Source organism: Centruroides vittatus, unplaced genomic scaffold (assembly GCF_030686945.1).
Source record: "Centruroides vittatus isolate TY-2023 unplaced genomic scaffold, ASM3068694v2 contig_1777, whole genome shotgun sequence".
Lineage (NCBI taxonomy): Eukaryota > Metazoa > Arthropoda > Arachnida > Scorpiones > Buthidae > Centruroides > Centruroides vittatus.
Window position 1 is genome coordinate 735,176 of NW_027121088.1, and position 22,411 is coordinate 757,586.

Sequence of the window (22,411 nt, forward strand, 5' to 3'; positions counted from 1 at the left end):
GTATAACGTAATTATATCACTAATTAACAAATATTCAATTAAAGTATGAAGGAAATCTTTACAAATATTTATGTTTAAATTTGTTTTTACGTTTAATTTTATTGCTTGTATGATATCAAATATTAAAAGAAAGATGATCTTATTGCGTGGCATCCGTTTGCAAAAAAGATAAACAAAGAATTATCTCTGGAAAGGATGCATTTCATTCACGTGTTTAGTTGATAAAAAAAGGATCAACGTACCCCAATATTTATTTTTTCTATATCAGCCGCACTATATTTATCTACATATAAGTGATTTATCTAAAAGGGATTTTTAAATCAAATTTACTTCTTTTTATAAACATTTATTCACTATATTGAGCCTCTACGTAGAAAGTTTACTATTCGAGCGAAATTTTATTCATATCATTAATCATAATTAACGTTATCATTAGTGATTAAATTAATCACAATTAATTTTTTATCATCTCTTCATAAATGTATTGATTTTTTAAAATATTGATCATATACAAAAACCACAAGAAAGATGATTTAAAAATAACTTATAAACATAAGGGGGAGAAAAATACAAAATTATACAAAATTTCTATTTTTTAAAAGAATTATAAACTAATAATTTTAATATTTTAACTCATTAATTTTACTCATTTTGACCCATTGATTAATTGTATTTAAAAATAAAACATTTACTGTGTCATTTGATTGATTTCATTAATTATAATTAACATTATCAATAGTGATTGAGTTAATTATAATTAATATTTCTTCATAAAAATATTAATTTTCTTTTGTATTGATCGTGTATAAAAATCATCATAAAAGTGGTTGAAAAATAACTTATAAATAGAAAAAAATATTAAAAAATTACTGAATATTTAATGTTTTAAAAGGGGTATAAATAATAATTTTAATATTAAAAATTATTACTGTTAATTTTCCTTTTTGACTCTCTTTTTACTTATTTTTGACTCATTAGTTAATTGCATTTAAAAGCAGAAAAGTTATCAAAGTATTTGCGTGGAATTTTATTAATTTCACTAATCATAATTAACATTGCCAATAAGAATAAGTTAATTACAATTAATTTTTTATCGTCTCTTTGCAATAATATTTTTTGATCGATCATATATAACAAGATTGATTAAAAAGTAGTAAAAATATAGAAAAGATACAAAAAGTTGACAGACTTTTACAGACATTTTAGAAGAATATAAAGTAATAATTTAAAAATTAAAATTATAAAAATTTAATACTTTAATGGCTTTTTTTTAGCTCTCATTAATTCTTGTTTAACACAATTACATGAAAAGATAAGCAAGTATTAAAGCTGATATATCATAATTGTTATTAATTACTACAGTATAAAGTCAATACAGTTGCTTTTTTGATGGAGAAAGAGCTAATAAATCTTTCTGTTGATATAAATCTTTATACAAATAATTTCGTTTATGATGATATAATTAATTCATAAATTATCCTGGGCGTTGTACTGATATTATCATAAATAAACCAACATATTAACTGCGTAGTTCGCATTTTCTCATATATATATATATATACATATAATTCGTCAGTTTGTCTGTCTGTAAAAGATAATTTTTAAAAACATTTCTAAATGCTTATAATATTCTTTTGAGTATTAAGTGACAAGATACTCTAAAAGCATGATATAGGATACATAAATTAGAAAAACTAATTCTAAAATATTATTTATTTTTTATTTTATAATTTGCTAAATGTGTATCATGTATCTAGTTTTTGCATATTCTAAAAAAAATTCATCCTGGTTGTATCATGTGGTTGTGAATTAAATGATGTGAAAAATCTAACTGGTAATGATAATAAGTCATTAATTAAAGAATATTTTCATTTAATTCTAAAATAATTCATGTTTTAATACATTAAAATATTCTTATAATGTCTAAGAACATAAGTTTCATAATAGCATAAGATATTTGAGTTGAAATATTTAATTACTTACCATAAATTTATATATTTTCATATAAAGCATAAGTCTTAAATGATCTAATTATCTTAGCTTAAATCTTTAATTATTAGTAATAAATTTCTGTTTTTCTTAAATCTTAAATATAAATTTATGTTAAATAATTAAGATTTAAGCAAAAAAAAGAATTAATTTTAATAGGATAATCTTATATATAATGATTTTCATCTTTTATAATGTATACACATTATAGAATAATTGAATTTTTTACATTAATATAAAATTAAATTAAATTTTTTTTTTGATTATTATCATTTAAGTTTCTAAATAAAGAAAAATAATAAAATTTTATATAGAATAATTTTGAAAAATCTGGTCAAGGTTATAAGATGAATTGTTAACATAATCATCACCATTATGAATAACTTCCTTGTTACGTTTTCTTTTGTTTTATTTAAAACAAAAAGAAAATTTACAAAAGTTTATAATAAAAAATAATAATAAAATTTATAAATTCATTTATTTTTATAAAATTTATTAAAATGTTTTAAATATGTTTTTTTTTAAGAATTTAATAAAATTAGGATGTAACATATGTACAGAAGCTGATTTTTTAACCAATTTACTGTAAAAAAATCTAATATTTTTAAGTAAAAGAATGCAAATAAATTAAATTTAAAATTATATGTATTATTTTAATATATTTCTTTTTAAAAATTCATTTTAATATGTAGTTTAATGGAGTTCAAACCAATAAAAATAATTATTCAATTTTTGTAAAACATGAACTTATTAAAGCTGTTTAATCTTTTTAAAAAATAATATAAAAAATTAAAATAAAAAATACAAAGTTTCCATTTATTTTATTTGATAAAAATTCAAATTTTCTAAAAAGAAAGAAAAAAAACAATTTGAGAATAGAAGAGAATAATTTCCATTTTATTAAATTTTATTTAAAAAATGAATTAAATAAATGCAATTTCTTTAAAGTTATTGTAATTCTAATTATTTTATTATTATTATTTTTATTATATATATACAGTATATATTTTTTAAATATATAAATAAATTTTCTAATTTAATTTACATACATCTTAGAAATCAAATACATTTACATGAATATTTTATGTATTTAAATTCATTAATTATTGAATATAAATTAAAATTATATTTAATTAATATTATTAAGTCTAATTAAATGTTAAAAGTTTCTTAAGTAAGTCTAAGGCATGTTTGCAATTGAAATGAATTATTTAGAAGTCTTGGAAAGTTATATCTTTAATGATATTCAAGACATTATTAAGGAAGTATATAAACCCCCACTGTTTAAACTATTTTGAATCTAATTAAATAGGATAAGCTCTAGATGAAATATCATGTTACAAATTAGCTTGCTTTTGTTCTCTGCTAGGTAGAATATGGCCTATTATCTTAATGGAAGAGATAGTAAATGATTAAAATTATATTAATATATAAAGATTGCTAATTTATTAAGTTTTCTAACCATAAATCAATTGAAATTCTTCTCATTCTACTTATTTGGAAGATAAAATGATATCAAAGATCACTTTTTTAAATATTTAGATATGGATTTTTTAAAGTAAACTTTAAAAAGTGCTCAAAATTTCAATTATTAGGATGTAAATAAACATACTAAAATACCAAAGTGTATGGAACTCAAATTGAAGAAGCTACAGGAAGAGAGTAATTATTTATCTGATCAAAATAAACAAACTATATACAAAACCAAGAAGCCAAAGTAACTCAAGATCAATACTCTTACATTTTGGCTATTTTAAATTCTTGATTTAGTTTAGGAAAAATTCAAAAAAAAAAATTTATTGGTTCATATACTTTATTTATTTTATATAAAAGTCAAAAAATAAATAAATATTAAAAGAAACAAGAGCCAAAAATCAAAATGTATGTTTTAAGTTACAAAAATTGATCTTGGATCTTAGTTCTGATGTACAATCTTTGATTTTAGGACAAAGTTCTTTCTATAATAATTGATTTTAGACTTTAACTTCTGATTTAAAATTCTCCATTTTGCATTTTTGCTCCTGGCTATAATCTTTGATTTTTACATCCTTTTCAATTTTGTTTCTTTACCATGATCAAATAAATGTAATTTTTTTTTCGAATGTTTTAAAACGTAAACTTCAGTTCCTGTGATTGAAATAATTCAATTAATAAAAAATTTTTCTTGTTTTTTTTAAATTAAAAACCAGAATAAATAATTAGAATAAATGTTTCATTAAGAACGTTTTACAGCTGCAAATGCTTACTTAATGTGAAAATGTTTTATTGAGTAAAACCTTTGACCATCTGCCTCTTGTTAAAGGTTTTCCAAACACACGTCAACTACGCCATCTGTCTACAGTACAAAGAATCAAGGGTTTTGCTTTTTTTCTTTCAACACTCCATTTGATAAATTGTTTTACTCTGGTTTACTTCATTATCATGGCCTTAAGGCCTCATTACTTTGATGCTTTATCTACTTAACTTACTTAAATGCTACTGAATAGGATTTAAAGATTAAATCAATTATTTTATACATTTTAAAATGATGTCTAATTCTTCATTTGTCACATGGAAATTATTATCATCTAAAATTCTCTTCTTACTTTTCAACATCTTTATTATGTTTAAAGTTAATTTTTTGTAATTAAATATATGAAATTAATAAATAATATAATAAAATTTCTTATTCAATTTATCAACTCTAGAATTAAACACATATTTTCTACAAAATTATAAAAATTATAAAAGTGCATTATACAATTTACTTATTTTTATAGATTTTTCTTAATTCCAATTTAAAATATATATTTTTTAATAGAAAATTTGAACTTTCTTTAACCTAAGAATTTTCAAAAGTTAAATTAAAAGTTTTAAAATAATTTATTATTATAAAATTATAATTTTAAAATATAGAAGATTTAGAATGTTTTAAAATATTTCTTTTAAAAATATATACAATTATTATAATAAAAAGTTCAAATAAATTCAAAATTAAATTTAAATCTGTTTTAACCTTTTAATTCTCTAAAAACAGATAAAAGTGCTTTAAAATTCTAATATGTATGTATGTATATATTTATAATTTTTCTTTACTCAAATAAATTCACTTTTATTACTTTGAAAAATTTTTTCTATCAAAAATATAAAAACATATTTTTTAAAAATTTTCCCTCTCCCCATTATAAACCAATTTAACTGCAAATTTACTTATCAATAATAAGCTTTTAAAGATAATTATCTCACAAATAAAAGTATAATTTAAAATATTAGATTTTTATCATCTTTAAATCTATTACTTGAAAAGACAATATTTAAAAAAAAAACATTATAAGAATATTATAAATATTAAATTTAATCAGATTTAAAGAAAATAATAATAATAAAGAAATGCTAGATTTAACTTCTTTTTTTTATAATTATATTTGTGTCTTTCTTTATTGGATTGAATGAATATTGGATTTCAAGATGTGTTTTAAATTTTTCTTTGAGTGAAATTAATCCAAGAGCTAAGCTATAACTGGTGTATTTTATAGGAACCAGATCTTTGTGTGGAGAAGCAGATGGATGATAAGGTCACATCTGGTAACTTAAAGCAGATAACCAATGAATGAAATTAACCTTTAGTACTTTAAGGAAAAATAAAGTGTTTTACTCTCTTAAAGCATTACCAACACTCAAGGAAAATTATACTTAAATGTCAATAAAAAAGAGATTTGAATGTTTATGTAAAGTCTTCTCACATTATTAATATATAAAAATTGATTACAGTACTTTTTAATGAAAATAAAATGCTCTAATTCCTAAAATTTGGATAATTAAAAATAAACTATTTAGTTTTTTAATTAGTGAATATTTCTGAAAAATTACAGTTTAATTGTTTATAAATTTAAATTTTATTATACAATTTGAATTTATGAATTTATTTTTGATCTCTGCATATTCTAAACAGTGTTCAGTGAGATAAGTTACTGATCTGTCATGTTACCTTTACAGTTTTCTAATGCCTTCTGACTTTACATGTTTAGGACCCATAAGCAAACTGGTGGTGAACTTTGACCCTTTCTTTGGAATAGTATTAAAAATGAATTCTTTAACTAATTTGAATCCTGGAAAAATGGGCCTCAGTCTAGTAGCACACACACACACACACACTCTCTCTCTCTCCCAAAGCTATAAAAATATATGAATGAAATAAAAAAAATAGTTTTCACCTCTATAGTATGTTTTATTACACAAAGAATTAAATTTTGGGGTCCTTCTGTGTCTGAGATTCATGCCAAATAGCTCTGCTCGTTCTCATCTATACATGATTATAAATATATAAAAAATAAAATAAAGCACTTTAAAAATCAAAAGGTGTCAACTTTATATATTTATAAATTTGTATTTATGAAAGAATAAGATAAATTTTCTATAATAATTTAAGGAAAATGTAACAAAAATTACAGTTAAATGTCCATAAAATAAACTTTTATTATGAAATTTGAGTAGTTAAAACAATAAACTACTTCACTGTTTAGTCTGTTATATATTATAAAATTTGCATTTATGAAGTATAAAATATTTGATCTTTTAAAGTATAAGTGAGCACTTAAAATTATAATTAAATACCAATAAGGTAAACTTAGTTTATAAATTTTTAAAATAAGTTTTAAATTATATAGTTATTTATTTTTAACTTTAAAAAATGTATAAAATTAAAATAATACATTTAGAATTATAGTATTAATTTTATAATTTTTCAATAAAAATTATTTTTAAAAATTAAAAGTATAAATATAAATTATTTTAAGGATATTTTAAGAGAAATTTTGTTATTTAAGCTTTACATTTTAATTTTTATTTGGATTAATAATTGTTAAAGTGATTTTTTTTTAAAGTTTTATCTAAAAACTTATTGATTTTATGTAGAAAGTTAATGACAAAAAGAAAAATTAATTTTCTTTATAAAATTACTTAAATTCAATTCTTTTCAGGAGGAAGTAAGCTCTACAATATAAAAAGTACATTTTTAGATGAAAAAGAATTATAAAAGTTTCCAAAAAATTTATTTTTTATTACATTTTTTAAATGTTTTTTTCGCTTTTTTTAATCTAAAACACTTATTTCTATATTTTAAAGCTTTCTTTCTTAAAATAATATTATATTTAATTGTTTTTAATCATTACTTGCATAAGTTGTTTGCTTTCTAGATAAAATCTATACGTTTTTAATGTTTTTCCTCCGTATAAAAAAATAGCTATTTCGAATACTAAGTGAAAGGATACAGCATAAATGAATTATAAAAGCATTAAATCGAAAATTTCGTGTTATAACGAAAGGAAAACTCAAAAATCTTAAGGGATTCGCGACTCTAATTATGATGATAAGAATGGGAGAGTTTGTAAAGAGAATCGAACCCCCTTCTCACAACGGGTCAAGAGATACTATAAACTTTCTTTTGAAAAGATTTTAAGGACCGGAAGCTACGCGGATAGTTACTTCCTGTCTGACGTCATTACTATTCAAGGCCCCTCAACGGTGAATTGTTGTATTATTCATGTGTCACAGCTCTACTTGGCTATGAATAATAGAACGCTATCGACTTGTGTCCTCGGGTCCTGATCCCTTTGCCGTTTACTCAATAAATAAACCAACAATCTTTTCACGCTGCTCAATGGAGATGGAATAGAAGTATAACGATGGCTCGCCAGCTGTTGGAACCATCCCCAACTCTCTTCCAATAGGATACAGAATTGTCTCGTGACGGCTTGTCAGAGCCTTCCAATGTAAAGTGCTTAGGTGTAGAAAGCCAGGATCAGCAGTAATGGAGAGACAGAAACACATTACAACATTCATTCCATGGTAAATGCGAGGTCTGAGCAACTCTAATACTTTGGAATGGAGGTTTTTCTGCCAGCATGTAAATTGTGTCAGATGAACCAAGCCCTGCAAATCCTTCTTTGCTACGTCTAAATCTAGGGAGAATATATAAATGTTTCATCACATTTGACACATAATACACGTCTTAAATATCTCACGACAATATTTCTACTTATTTATTTATATAAAACTTGAAAAAAAAATGATATTTAAAGTGGCGAGAAATCGTGTCGTTACCATTGAAACAATGGTCAATATTGCGAAGTAATATTGTTTATATGCAAATTTCTCATCATAAATTTATATTTATGTACTTTATAGTTATAAATCTTCTAAAAAATTCATATAAAGTGTATAAAATTCGAGTGAATCGGACGAGAGCAAACCAATGTAGTTGCCATTGTGAACCGATGATGACAACACCTGGCATCGTCAAACAAGGACTGATCTTGTTGCAGTTGTACAGAAAATCAATCGTCTCGATCGAAATGTCGATGTTTCCTATCGGTCTTTTGATTTACGTCCTGATTCACTACTACAAGCAACCAGTGGTGTCTAATTATACAACTTTATGTCAATTCAATTTAGAATATGTCATATGAATACAAGAAACTTTCATTATAATCTAACTTATAGTATTTAATTAATTAATTGGGCTTATTTAATTGGATTATATTAAGAGATTCTTATTAAATACTTTATTTACGATATTAATCATTGTTCTATTAAAACTGAGTGTAATTAAAATGTAAAAACAAGTGTGAATCTGATAAATCAGATGATGATGTTTAATGGAAGTGTTCAAAGAAATTGGATTAAATACTTTGAGAAACATGAAAAAAAATTTAAATAAAATGTTAAAAATAGAAATTTCTAAAATATTATAAAATAATAACAATAAAGTTTATTGTAAAAATTAACCATGTATTTTAATCACCAGAAATCATATTAGAATGTTTATCCTCATAGAAATATTACCAAAACTCGATAAAAAGACAATCATTTACACATTTTTCCGCCTGAAAATATATCTTTTTATATCAGATAATATCTTACCAGCCTTTAGGGTCATGTGATTGTTAAGCAATCAAGCAAAAGAAATAACGCTAGTGATGTAACGTGTCTGACTGTCACAGTTAGAAGCATTGTGCTGAAGTAATATTAAATTTGATGGATTAACCTGACACGTCCATTTCCAATTGGTGCGAAAGATGGAAAAGTATTTAAAAAAGAAATCGTCTTTATGGCCCATTCTACAAACTTTTTTATTTTCTAAAAGAAAAGTATTTAAATTTTCAAATTTTGAAGATTGTAATAATATAAAGAGAAGTTTCTTTATGAATTCCGATACGTTTACTCTTTCCACAGTCAGATTTTAGATTAGATTTGTTGTGGCCCTAAAATATAAGAGGCCCTCCAGCTCCATTAAATAATAATAAATGCATGAGGCCCGAGCGTGCCCTCTACTAAATAATAATAAATTTAAAAGCGTGGGGGCTTAAATTATAGTTTGTTTAGCTCGTATGTAAACCCAATCCTTCGAGTTTGTTGATAATTTAAAAATTTTAACGACAAAATTAAATATTTATTATCGAATTTTTGAATTATCTAAAAAAAAAGAAAAATTCTCTTTAATGTAATGTTTATGGATAAATATTTTTAGATTTTTTCGATGTTTGTTCGTTCATTGACATGTTTACATTTTTATCATGTTTGATGATTAAGTTATAAATATTTAAAGTCTTAAGACGAATTTTTTGATAGTGAAAAATGATATTTTCTATATCGTGTACGGAATTTTAATATTGATTTTTTTTGAATATCAAAAAAAAATGGAACTTTCTATTTCAGATACATGTGTATATAATATCATAAATTGTCAAAGAAAATATTTGTTCCGGTATGGAGATATGAAACATTTTATAGTAAAATATAAAAAAAACAAAAAAATTCAAATATTCTAAGATATTTTTATATATTTATTTTGATAAAATATCATCTAAAAATGTAATTTTTTATTTATTGGAAATTTTTAAAATGAAGAAAAATGATGAGAACGGTGTTGAAAATCGCTCGATATAAGTGGTACCTTCCGTATTTTTTTTATAGAAATTTTATCACTTAAAATATTGATTTCTTTAATTTTAATATATGTAATATCGAAAATATACATATGTAAATTATTAAAAATTCAGATTTATTAATATAAAATAATTAAAACATTAAAATTTCATGATGGAATGTCTACATTCTTTGAAAAAATAAAATCCTATTCAGTATACGAATGAATATTTAACTAGTTAAAATCTAATTCTAAACAGGAACTTTGATTGAATATGTATTTATTGAAAATGCTAAAGGAATTTTCTTAGAATAAACATCGTTCCTTAAAGATAAACATCCTTTATCTTTCCTACAGAATGAGTCTGAAGTAGATTCAGATAAGTAAGCCATAAGCTTCTTCTTTTTCTATACTTAAACAATGATTTTGTGAGTTTGTTTTTAATGATAAATAACTTTTTAAAAATACTTTTTATCTAAAAAGTTAATATTTTACACATAAAATTACTCCATAATTGTCTTCTAGTGAAGGTATGATACTGAACTGCCATACCTACAGTATCACTGGGATAATTGAAAGCAAGTCTTTTTGATAAATTTTCCTCTTTTTCTCTTTTTTTAGATGATAATTGTTGAAGATACAAGATTTGAATATGAAAGAAAACGATTGACTAAGGTCCTACGACGGAAGTAGGATTACTTGTGGTGAGTATTCTCACGTTTTCCTTTGATGGATGCGTGGATATAGGACGTCATTTATCTTATTTTTATCTATATTTTTTTTTTTTTAACTTAAATTCTGATATAGAGAAGTGAATTATATCTTAGATGATGTTTATAATGATTAAAGTTAAAGATTAAATGTGTTGTAATTCTTTAAAATAATATCTTCTATAAATTTATGATCTATTTTAATATAATTTTTTGAAATTTCTGACTTTTTAACAGTATTTTTGCTAGAGAAAAATTAGAAAAATCAAAGGAAAAAATGCTTTTGTTATTCTTTTTAGCAAGTTTTTATTTTAAGAAATGATAAAATGTTGCTTGGATTATTTTTTTCCTAATTTTTCTCTCACAAAATATTGTCAGAGAAAATCAGAAAAATTCGAAAATGATCAAATATATTGCCTATATTTTTAACATTTTTGAATCCTGGAAAAAGGCAAAGAAAATCAGAGTAACTTCTCATTTTTTCAAGAAATATTCTACTCGAGAAAGTTAAAAAAATGTAAAAAATTGGAGGATTTTTTTAGATTTTGAAACCATTTATTTTTAATTTAAAATTTATAAATATTTAAACATTAAAATTATAATTTCTGTAATATAAATTTATAAAAACTCCATTTTTAAAAACACACTTTATCTTACTTAAATTCTTTATTTAATTTTTCCAAAAGAAATTCTAAATATTAGCAAAAATATGCTGGAAACGGATACGGAAATACGCAAAATTATTAAGCAAATATATGTTTAATGCATTACAATAAATGAATTTAATGAAACAATTTTGAAACAGAATGAATCTATTCATTGTTTATTTGCATCCCTCCCTTCCATTAATTGGCCCTTCGATTTATTCTTTAATCGAAGTTATTCGGTGGATCGTTAGTTACTTGATTTTCATTGTTTTGCTACATTAATTCAATTCCCATCAATTCAACGGAGTAATCTGCATTAGAAATCCTTTCTTCCTATCAATGACTAACTTAGTAAATAATCAATATATATTAAAGTACCGAATTTCTTAGAAAAACCTTCGTAATTCTATGCCTTTAAATGCCAATTGTGCCTTCGGATAAGAGCGTAATCTTATAATTCTAATTGCAGATTGTGCCTTTGAAAATCTGCTGTGTGTTTTTAACTTTAATTGTTTACCGTTTCTTGGAAACGTGCGTAATTTTGTGATTATAATTGCAGTGGTACCTTTGAAAACACGTGTAATTTTATAGCTTTAATCGCTGCTTCTGCCTTCATAAACGTTTGTAATTCTGTAGCTCTAAATGCTAATTGTGTGCCTTTGAAAATGTGCGTAACTTTGTAGTTCTAAATGTGGATAGTACGTTGATTATACTATTCGGATTTTCTGTTTTAAATGCAGATTGTGTCGTCGAAAACGTGAATAATTTTGTATGTTTAAACGCGGATTGTACAGTACTTGCAACTGATTGTTGTAAGTGTAATTTGTATCTTCGAAAACGTGCGTAACTTTATAGCTCTAAATAGAAATTGTGCCTGTGAAAATGCGCTTCAATTTTATAGCCGTAAGTATAATTTATAGGCTGCTATATATAGAAAAGAAATCCTTCTAAAATGGCGTTACAGAATATTATGTATATCGATTCAAATTAGTTATTTGTAAAGCTCTTGCTTTAAAAAAAATATATTTTTATCTTAACATTAAATAATAAAAAAACAACAAGATTTGTATATTTACTTAAATACACAATCATAAAATAAATTTATCTAAATATTTTATAAGATAATTATGTTTAATGCACAACAAAATTGTAATAATTTGCTATTTACTAAATGATTTTTTTATTGTTTTGATGCAAGAAAATTTATCATTTCTTTTATCCAAAAATATCCTCTTAATAGAAGTAATGAATTTCTTTATTGTTATTATATTTCGTCTAAAAACACATCAAATTATTAGTAAAAAAATCCAGGATAAATACGATTAATACATTATTTAGGATAGAAAACACTCTCAAAAAATTATAATATGTTCTTTGTCACACACCTTTATTTTCAGGTTGTTCTGTGCCTCAATGTATAAACCTTTTAACATGTTTTAACAAGAGCTCTTGAGGTTTGAGGCTCTTCTATGCCTTAATATCTCTCGTGTGGTGTGTGAAAAGGGACATATTATGAAAATACTTAAGGGAATATTTCGTCTACCTTAAAGAATATTTTAACATTAAATTATTCTTTGTTTTATTACAAAATATACATTTTTTTTTCTTTCCATTTATTACTGAGCACTTACTCTTTACCTTTATATGTCCTAACAAGTTGATTAAATGAATTTTTTTTGGATTTAGTATAGAATATTAAGTCGTTTAATTAATATTTTATTAAATAGATGATTTATTTTATATATATTTTTGTTATTTTATTTATTCTCAACAAAATAGATTCACTAACCTCATAAATTATGTGTCATCAGTAGCAAGAGCTCTTAAATAAATAACTAACAATTTAGGCAAGAGCTTCATTCATAATGTTTTTTTTTTATTATTTGGTTATGAAAATCATTTGCAATGCTTTTTATTGGGATCTAAAATTATTCTTTTAGATAATTTATAAATTTTTATTGCTTAATGCTTTAATATAAATATAAAACGTTTTTATTAATAAATAAAATATTTATTTGTGTTTCCCTCTTCTTTTTATGTGTAATTAGTGCTTTATTTCTCTGAAAAAATTTATGTTTTGCTGCAAAATTATTTATTATTCTGCAAAATCTGCATTTTATTTCTCTAAAAGTCATAATTTTACTATAACAAATAGCTTTTTTCCTGAAAAATTTACCAAAAGTAATCGAATTTGTGAATTTTTTAGTAAAAATTTTATTTTATTTTATATTTTTTAGAATTGAAATATTTTTATTAAAGTTATTTTAAATTAAAGAAATAATAATATATTTTATTTCTTTTTATATAATAATATAAGGTTGACCAGTAATATTAATATTAATAATAATAATTTACTTTTTTTTACAGAATATTTTATTTTTTGTTTTAGTTGATTTTATTCGATCTTGTTATTTACATTTAATATATAATTAAATTAGAATTATTTATGATGTTTTTAGTTTCTTAAAAGTTTTTTTCTCTCCAGAAAATTGTTTGTTTTACTAAAAAATACTGTTCAAATTTACTTAAAAATTGGGTTTTACTATAAATTTTTGTATTTTATTATAAAATCAGTACTTTATTTCTTTAAAAAATTGTATACCTTACTTTGAAATTTGCAGTTTACTTAGCGAAAAAGTTCTAAAAGTTGTTGATTTTGCTGTAAAATTGTTTATTTTAAACAAAATTTGCATTTTATTTATCTAAAAAATTATATTTTATTGAAAAATTATTTATTTTACTACAAAATTTACCTTTGATTAAGCTAAAAAACCATAAACTTTACTAAATAATGCATTTGACTTTCTAAAAAATCGTATAATTTACTGTAAATTTTTTAGCCCAAAGTTTTCGCTTTGTTTAACTAAACACTTTATTTTTATTATTATTATTTTTTTAATCAAACATTTGGTTACAAGATCTTACAACTTTACGAGAACATTTTCTTAGAAAAATAATTTCAAAGAAATATTTTTTAAAGTAAGATCTGTTGGACTAATATAATCAAAAATTGAAGAATTTGAATATTGTTAGAACAAAGGGATTGTTTTCTTTGTAATAAATGTCATGTTCTTTATTTTAGTGACATTTATTACGTCTACTAAATCAGGATTTAAGTCAAATATTCTTATAAAAATGTTTTTTGATTCGTGGTTATATATATTATACATTGGGTGGCAAAATAAGCTAATTATCTCTTATCAAACTTTTCCTTAAACTGACTTTTTTTTTCATCAAATAATTGGATGTTACAAAACGTGTCGACTTCACATGATTAACAGAAACTTAATTAAAATTTTAAAATTTTGATTGAAGAAATAAAAATAAAACTAAATACTAAAAGTAAACTGAATGAATTACCATATATTTAACATGCTAATTATGAGTAATAAATGCACGATCATTTCTCTTCATTCCATATTGTCACCAGGGCCGTCGAGAGGGGGTATTTGGGGAAAAATCCTCAACTACCCCCTCTCGACGACCCTGTAAGTTGGGCCGGATTTGCACATAAGCTAAACGCGCTGCAGCTTAGGGACTATTTTATGAGTCTATAGTTTAGGGTCTCCATCATTATTTGATGGAGAGGGAGGGAGGACGTCTTATATGTTATAGTTTAGAACCACACCAAGTCTAACGGTTGTATTCACCAAAGAATTGAGAGTCGAAGTCAAGGTTAATCAATCAGACACGTACTACGGTACTTAAAGTAGAATGAATACTGATTGATTGACTTCGACTCTCAACTCTTTGTTGGTAAATACAGTCATAGGACTAGCCATACCTATAAATTAATGTTATTTTTACGAACAAAAAATAAAATATTTGAGTGTGTTTTTATTAATAAAGAAACATTCTACGTAATTCATTTGCTTAAAAAAAAAATTGGATAAAGGGGCCCACTCTATCCAGGGTCCCATATCAAGCTCTGAAGCAAGGCCCTGATTGTCATACATATTTTAATGCATTTTCTATGTTTTATACATTTTTAAATTCACATCTTCATTTATTTTTTTACATTTTAATATGTTTTTTCATACTTTATAATATTTTCATACATTTTTTTTTCTAGTTTCATACTTTATATTTTCATAAATTTTTCTATACTTATATTACAATTTAATATTAAGAAACAAGCAAAAAATTTACACAATTTACATTAAAAAAATAAAAAAAGGAAAAAAATTAAATTCTGAAACGTATCTAAAAATTAATAAAAATGTTATTATTGGAAAACAATCATCTTTCGATTCTTTTATTTGTATTTTTTACAAGCAGCTCTCATTATGCATTTTTAGATAATCAATATTCTAATATTAATAAAATAATCTATATAAATATATATACGTATATAAATTGCTTAAATAAATTGAATTTATAATGATTTTAGCATAATTTTATACAAAAAAAAATTTAGAAAATTATACAAAAAAAAAACCTCTACTCAACCTCCTTTTTTTTATCTGTTGAATTATCATTAAATATAAATTTAAAATTCGAAATTATATTCCCTTTAGATTTAAAAATATTTATTTTTCATATTTTTAAATGTAAAAATAAAAAAAAAATTTTAATTTCTTGAAAGAAAACACGCATCTCATCTCTTTGAAAGCTTCAAAAATATTGAATCAAATCATCAATTTGATTTCAAAAATTATCATTGAACTGTAAATGCAATTAATTGCTTTTTCTTGAAAAAATTAGCAAATTTGTTTATTCTAATTTCTAAAAATAATATAAAAAAGTTTAAATTTTGTTTTGAAAACATTTAAATATACATATATATATATATATTTTTAAGTTTAATGAGAATTATTTGAATAAAGTAACTAATTATAATAAGTGATATTTAAGTTAATTAAGTATATTTTTTGGGTTATTTTCTTTAAAAAAATAAAATTTTGTTTATAAATTAAAATAAACAAAATTTCATTTTTTGTGTGTTTTATAAAAAAAAACACAAAAAATCATATTTTTTTAAAATCATTAAAAATTATTTAACGTTTAATTACAGTTCTTAAATTAAGTGCTTAATTATAATGAGTGATATTTATTATGATTAAGTAGATTTATTAATTCTTTTTTCTTTTAAAAAGCTGAAAATTAACTATTTAAATGAGACTATGATTGTATTTATGTAAAATTTTTTAAATAAAAAATATACTTTTTTAATTATTAATAAAAGTGTGTTTTTAGATGCAAGATAATGTTTTTAGACCTTTAAAATTTATTTAAAAAATTGTTAAATTTAATCTAATTTAATTATTAAAGTTTTATTGAATTATTAATGTTAAAAATAATATTTTTTTAATGTTTAAATTTTATTTATTAATAATATATTTTTACATGAAATTATGAAAAAATTATATTTAAAAAATTGAATTATGTAGAATATTTTTAAACTGTAAAACATAATTTTTTAAAAATTTTAAATATTTTATAAAATTATTTAAAAGTTTCTTAAATATGATTTTAAATGTAATATTTTCATTAACATAATGTATTTTTCTTAATTTAATTAATTAGTTAAAACATTAACTTATTTATATTAGTTTTTATATTAATTATAATTAATTTTAACAATTTATTACATTTATTTGATTGTATTTGCGAAATTTTATATAATAATTAATATATCTGCGTTGACGAATTAATATTTTTAATATGAATTTAAAGTTGAATTATATAATAAATTTATCGATTCTTAGTAAAAATTTTAAAGGAAATCGATAAATAAGATTTAATTATATTTTTTAAAATTGATTTATAAATATTTTTGTTTTAAAAGTAATGAGGAATTAAACTACATTAAGAACTCATAATACAGTTCTTCTCAACCGGTGAGTCGCGATCTCTAGATCTATTGAAAATCGCTTTGAAAATATAGAAAACGATCAGTTTGATTAAGAAATAAAAGAATAAACCAGTGCTTGAGAGATGCTATGATATAATGCTACTAATGAAGCATCTATACGATAAAGTACCAGTTAAGAAGCTTGATATGATAAACCACTGGTTAGGAAGATTCTCGTATGTTAAACCATTAGTTGAGGAGATTGCCATGGTAAACCTTTGATTAAAAAGATTGTCAGATAAGCCAGTAGTTGGGAAGATTGTCGAGATAAACCACTAAATGTAAGGACTATTATGATAAACCAGTAATAAGGAAAAGTATCATAAAGAATTCTTAAGTGAGAAGAATGTTATAATGGCGTTTATCACTAATGGCTACGAAGAGTGGTATGATAAAACTAAAGGTTGAAAAAGTTATCATCCGGTTAGGAAGATTGTCACGATGAATTATCAGTTAGGAAGATTGTCATGATAAACCATTGGTTGGGAAGATTATCGTGACAAATCTCTAGTTGGAAAGATCTTCATGATAAACCACCAGTTGGGAAGATTGCCACGACAAACCACTAGTTGAAAACATTGTTATGATAAACCAATATTTGACAAGAGTGTCATGATAAACTACAATTGAGAAGATTATCATGACAAACCACCAGTTGGGAAGATTGTCACAATAAACCAATACAGAACTACAGGTACAGTACTTTAGAAAGAAACCTTCAACTAAAAATATGAGCGTACACGCATAAAAAACAATATATTCTGGAGAAAATTCAGAAGAAAAAACTCAAGAATTGATGATTAAACTACTTCCGAATAAAAGCATGTTTGCAAATGATTGATGCACGAAGAATATTTACAATAAATGATATATATTTCCTCCCACACATTGAATAACTGTATATAATATTCACGTTTGATGTATGAAAGTGAGAAATGATTGTGGCAAACAGAAATGAGACATTTTTGACTGCTACACAATTGTATAAAATTCGAAACTAATTCGACCAGAAATAATATTATTTGTTTACGTCAGAAATTTTTTTTTTCTGGTATAAAACTACCACACAATATCGCATCCATATACAAATGATGGATTACATTACTTCACTCCCAACCGAAGAATACAAATTTCTGTTTAATCTTATCTATAGTGTAAGAGTCAAAATTCTTTCTATAATTTAATATTTCGATAGAATTATTGAAACTTATATGTAAATAAGGAAGCTTTATAAGGTCATTTAATGATGATATTTGAAGGTATAATAGATGGAAGAGGATATTAATAGATTCATTGTCCACAACAAAAATGAATGGCCAACACTATGCCATTAAGGAGAAACGTGACAGGAAACCCCATAATGGCATATTCCTGCTTCTACATCATCCTACAATAGAATGGTTCAAAATTGGTCGGAAATGTGGATTTTAAGATGTGGTTCACATCTCTAGCGATCCCTAGAGCCCTTAATTATGCATTTCAGATATACGAAAATGGGTTCAATCATCGATTCCTGTTACAAAATGTACCATATCTCGATGCTTCTCGTGTATTTGAAAGCGTATAAATTGTATACCGGAGCATAAATACGAGTTAAATTTAAATACTTTTATGTTAGAAGAGTATTTTTGTGGTGTTAGGCAATTATATTGAAGCATTTCTTGTTTGACAGAGTGATCCCTTCAATGAGGTTCCGCCCTACACTCAGATGTCGTTCGGTGAGAGAAGTGTTCCTTCTGGTTGTTGGCTTTACTGTCTTGACCTATTATATCAGTTTTCATCTCAGTAACACCTGGTGGCAAGTGACATCGACAGGGGCAGGTAAGGCTGAATCTTCTTAAACTCATACCTTTCTATTCAGATAAGGATCGATAGGGATGATAAATAAAGAATGGAGCGTGTTATCGATGATATTAGAAGCACGATCGATATTTTACAAAAGTAGTAATCATTATAAATTGATTTTAAATAGAATAAACTATTTTTAAATTACAGAACTTATTCTTTATTTCTGCATATATTCCATATAAGTAATACACTATATTGTATACAGGACTATGTATTATGCATTTACAACACACTGTATAATGTATACGTACAGTACAGTATAGAGTCTAATTCTCCTTTCAACATATTTATTCGAGGATTATAAATGTTATAGTATAAATGATTAAAAAGTCGTCTTAAAAATTAATTAGAATAGAATAAGTTTATAAAACTTTAAAAACGTTTATAAATTATAATATTTTAAACAAAAAATTAATGATTTTTTGATGTTAAAATTACATCAAATATTCTCTTGGTAATTATATATAAAGTTTAACTACTCATATCTTATTTAATAATAAAATATTTAAAGTTCTACATCTTAAAAAGTGTATAATGTTTCTAATTAGCAAATAATGGAATAAATGATATTTTAAGATAATTAAAATGCTAATTTGCGTCGTGTAAATATTGCATGTGTCTTACAACACTTTATTGATTTGTGTAATTGTACATATATAATAAACATGATAGAAATATACAGTAAAACTTCGATTTAACGTCACCATTTGTTCGCTTCTGAAATTCGCACTAAATCGAGTGTGGCGCTAAACCAAACTACTTCAAATTAATGATGTTTACCCACGTGATTTAGTAACAACAGTGTCGTTACTGAAGAATTCTTTATTTGATATTTAAGAATAAGCTCCGTTCACGAGTATTCATTGGAGCTTTTTCCGTGGTAGCACTATTCAAAAGGGTGCTATTTTGAGGTTTGATTGTTATATATATATATATATATATTATAAATTTCGGTAAATAATATATATGTTATTGAAGATAAATGTCACTAATTTATCTAGAAATAAAAAATATAAAAATTAAATAGTATATTTACAAAATAAATTTAATAAATTTTTGATAAAATTGAATTAAATTTTTAAAAAAAATACATTTTTTAATTATTTTTCTTAAATTTATTATTTTATTTTATGTTAAAGTAAGGTTGTTTCTATACTTTTAAAAGTTTAAAAACAAAGGAAAATATCTAACTTAAAAGAAAATAAATTGAATGATTTTATACAATGTACTAAAATATTTAAAAAATTGAAGTTTAAATTGAAAAGGATTTTATAAGCTTTATTCTTTAATTTATAGAAATTCTATTGTAAAATTATTAATTTCCTCTTTACAGATCTCAATAATTACTTTAATAAATTGACATTTTTATAGAGAAAAATAACATTAAATTTATACATTTTTATATAAAAATTTATTAAATTAAATAATTTATTGTTTTTAACAGTTATAATTTGCATAAAACATATTAGAATTCAGTTATCTACGTTCGAGAGAGAAGCTTTGAGAGCGGATTTTTACAGTTTTTTTTAAGAATCTATATATCAAAATAATTAATATATAGAATTCTAAAGATAAAAATACGATTAACATGAATAATAGAAGGTTAAAATTTGTATAAAACATGGCACAGTCCTGATAGCCATGTTCAAGATGGAAGTTTTTTTAGAAAGGATTTTTATAATACAAAATGTAAATTATCAATATTTAGAACGTTTTAGATAAAAAAAATATGATAAAAATTTACTAAAATGCGATTAATATTAATAAAATAAATAATAAAAGCCAGTAAAAATCAAATTTTCTTTCTTGTTACAAGTGATGGCTTGCTTGAGTATGGGTAAAAAAAAGGCATCAATCTGACTAATATACTTAAAGAAAAATAGGTAATATGTAAAATAATCATTATTTTATAGTAAAGATAAAGGGTGCACTTTCAAAATCTTGTCGAAAAATTTATATAGAGTAATCATCGAGCGCGTAAACTAAGATTTTATTTTGCCGTGAAACATTGATGATAACACGTTTTTCTTACGCCAATATGCTAGATTGTATTTGAATCAAACACCTTCAATACCAAACTTTATAGCCTATTCATTGCCTTGAAAGTATCATGTTTCTTATGACGCGTTAAGTTGCTTGTAAAGTGTCAAGTTCTTTGTAAAGTGTAATTTTTGATTAGGTTCCTTGTAAAGAATTCTTTGTAAAATCCGAAAAAATATTGTTAAAATATATAAAAATTTATAAAAAACATTAATTCTAAGAATGTATGCTTTATTTTTCCTTCTAATTTAATAAAATTTGCTTAAAGAATTTATTATAAAATTAATTTAAAAATTTATTGTTTCTAATTTAATCTTTAATTGAAAAATATATTGCATAGATTGTGGAATTTTAAAAAATCACATCAAGTAAAGTTCATCTTTTATCAAGTTTTTAAAAGTTTTTAAAGATTTTAATCTAAATTTAGCATTTAAATGTATTAATTCATATTTATGATTTATATATTTACATTTAATAACATTTCTTGATGCCATACTTACAAGAAAATACATGATTTCAAGTTAATAATTTATGAGAGATTTTTCTCACCCAATTTCTCTAGAATCTTTTAATTAAAATGAGGATTTTATTCCTTGACGAGTTAACTAAAGGATGGTGTTCATATATTTTCACACAATGATACAGAAGATTAATTTGCATATTCGATGAGAGCTGAAGAGAATGATCTTTGCAAATTGGATGCCACGAATTTTATTGTTGGAAAAAGAAATTCTCGATATTTTTGCCATTGAAAGTGTGCATTAAATTGCCAGGAAAAAGTTAAATGCGTGAGTTGAGAGAATCTTCTTGTTATGAATCCTTAGAGAAAAGATTAAATTTGGAAATGAAATTGTTTTAAAGGAATAAAATTTTCAAACAGGTCATAAAAGTACAAAATAATCGTTAATTTATATTGTTATTGTTTATTTCAGAACAAGAAAATTTACATGGAATGAAAGAATAATAATATCCTTGAAAGAAGTAGGATTAAGTTGTTAATGACTCCATCAAATCCTGGAGTAGATATAGGTTTCTAAATAAGGATTTTTGCCTCATTTTTATTAATGGAGGATCCAATTTCATTCAGGATTCAGAAGATAGTTTACTCTTTGTGATAGTGGCAAAAGGATTTATCGCACTCGATACGACTTGATTGGGTAGAGATAATTAAGATTTAATGTTAAATTCTTAGATATTTTGGGAAAGAAATATCCCGAGACATCCTAAAGATTTCTGTCTATTTCCGTTAGTATTTTTATCAACGGATTACGTTGAAGATGGTGGAATAGTAAAAGAATTTTTTTAAATAAAATTTATTAGATTATTTATTAAAAATTTTCTTCTTTTCCTTTTCTATTAATTAGATGAAAGATAGAATTTTTCTTCTTCCTCTTCTTCTATTAGATGATGGAAGAAG

General features: G+C 23.3%; 2 protein-coding genes across 3 annotated transcripts in view; both read left to right on the forward strand.

The window, feature by feature from the left end:
* LOC136969360 (centromere protein F-like) overlaps nt 1-22,411 on the forward strand; it is a 352,144-nt gene that overhangs the window by 127,426 nt on the left and 202,307 nt on the right. The gene's annotated exons all lie outside the window — the stretch shown is intronic.
* Nucleotides 1-22,411, forward strand: part of LOC136969359 (cadherin-like and PC-esterase domain-containing protein 1) — a 70,204-nt gene that overhangs the window by 15,287 nt on the left and 32,506 nt on the right. For both annotated transcript variants that reach the window (XM_067263487.1, XM_067263488.1), the window contains exons 2-3: nt 10,517-10,599; nt 18,779-18,927. In XM_067263487.1, the coding sequence (XP_067119588.1) occupies nt 18,792-18,927 (136 nt within the window). In that variant the 5' untranslated portion in view covers nt 10,517-10,599; nt 18,779-18,791. The remainder of the gene's footprint in view (nt 1-10,516; nt 10,600-18,778; nt 18,928-22,411) is intronic.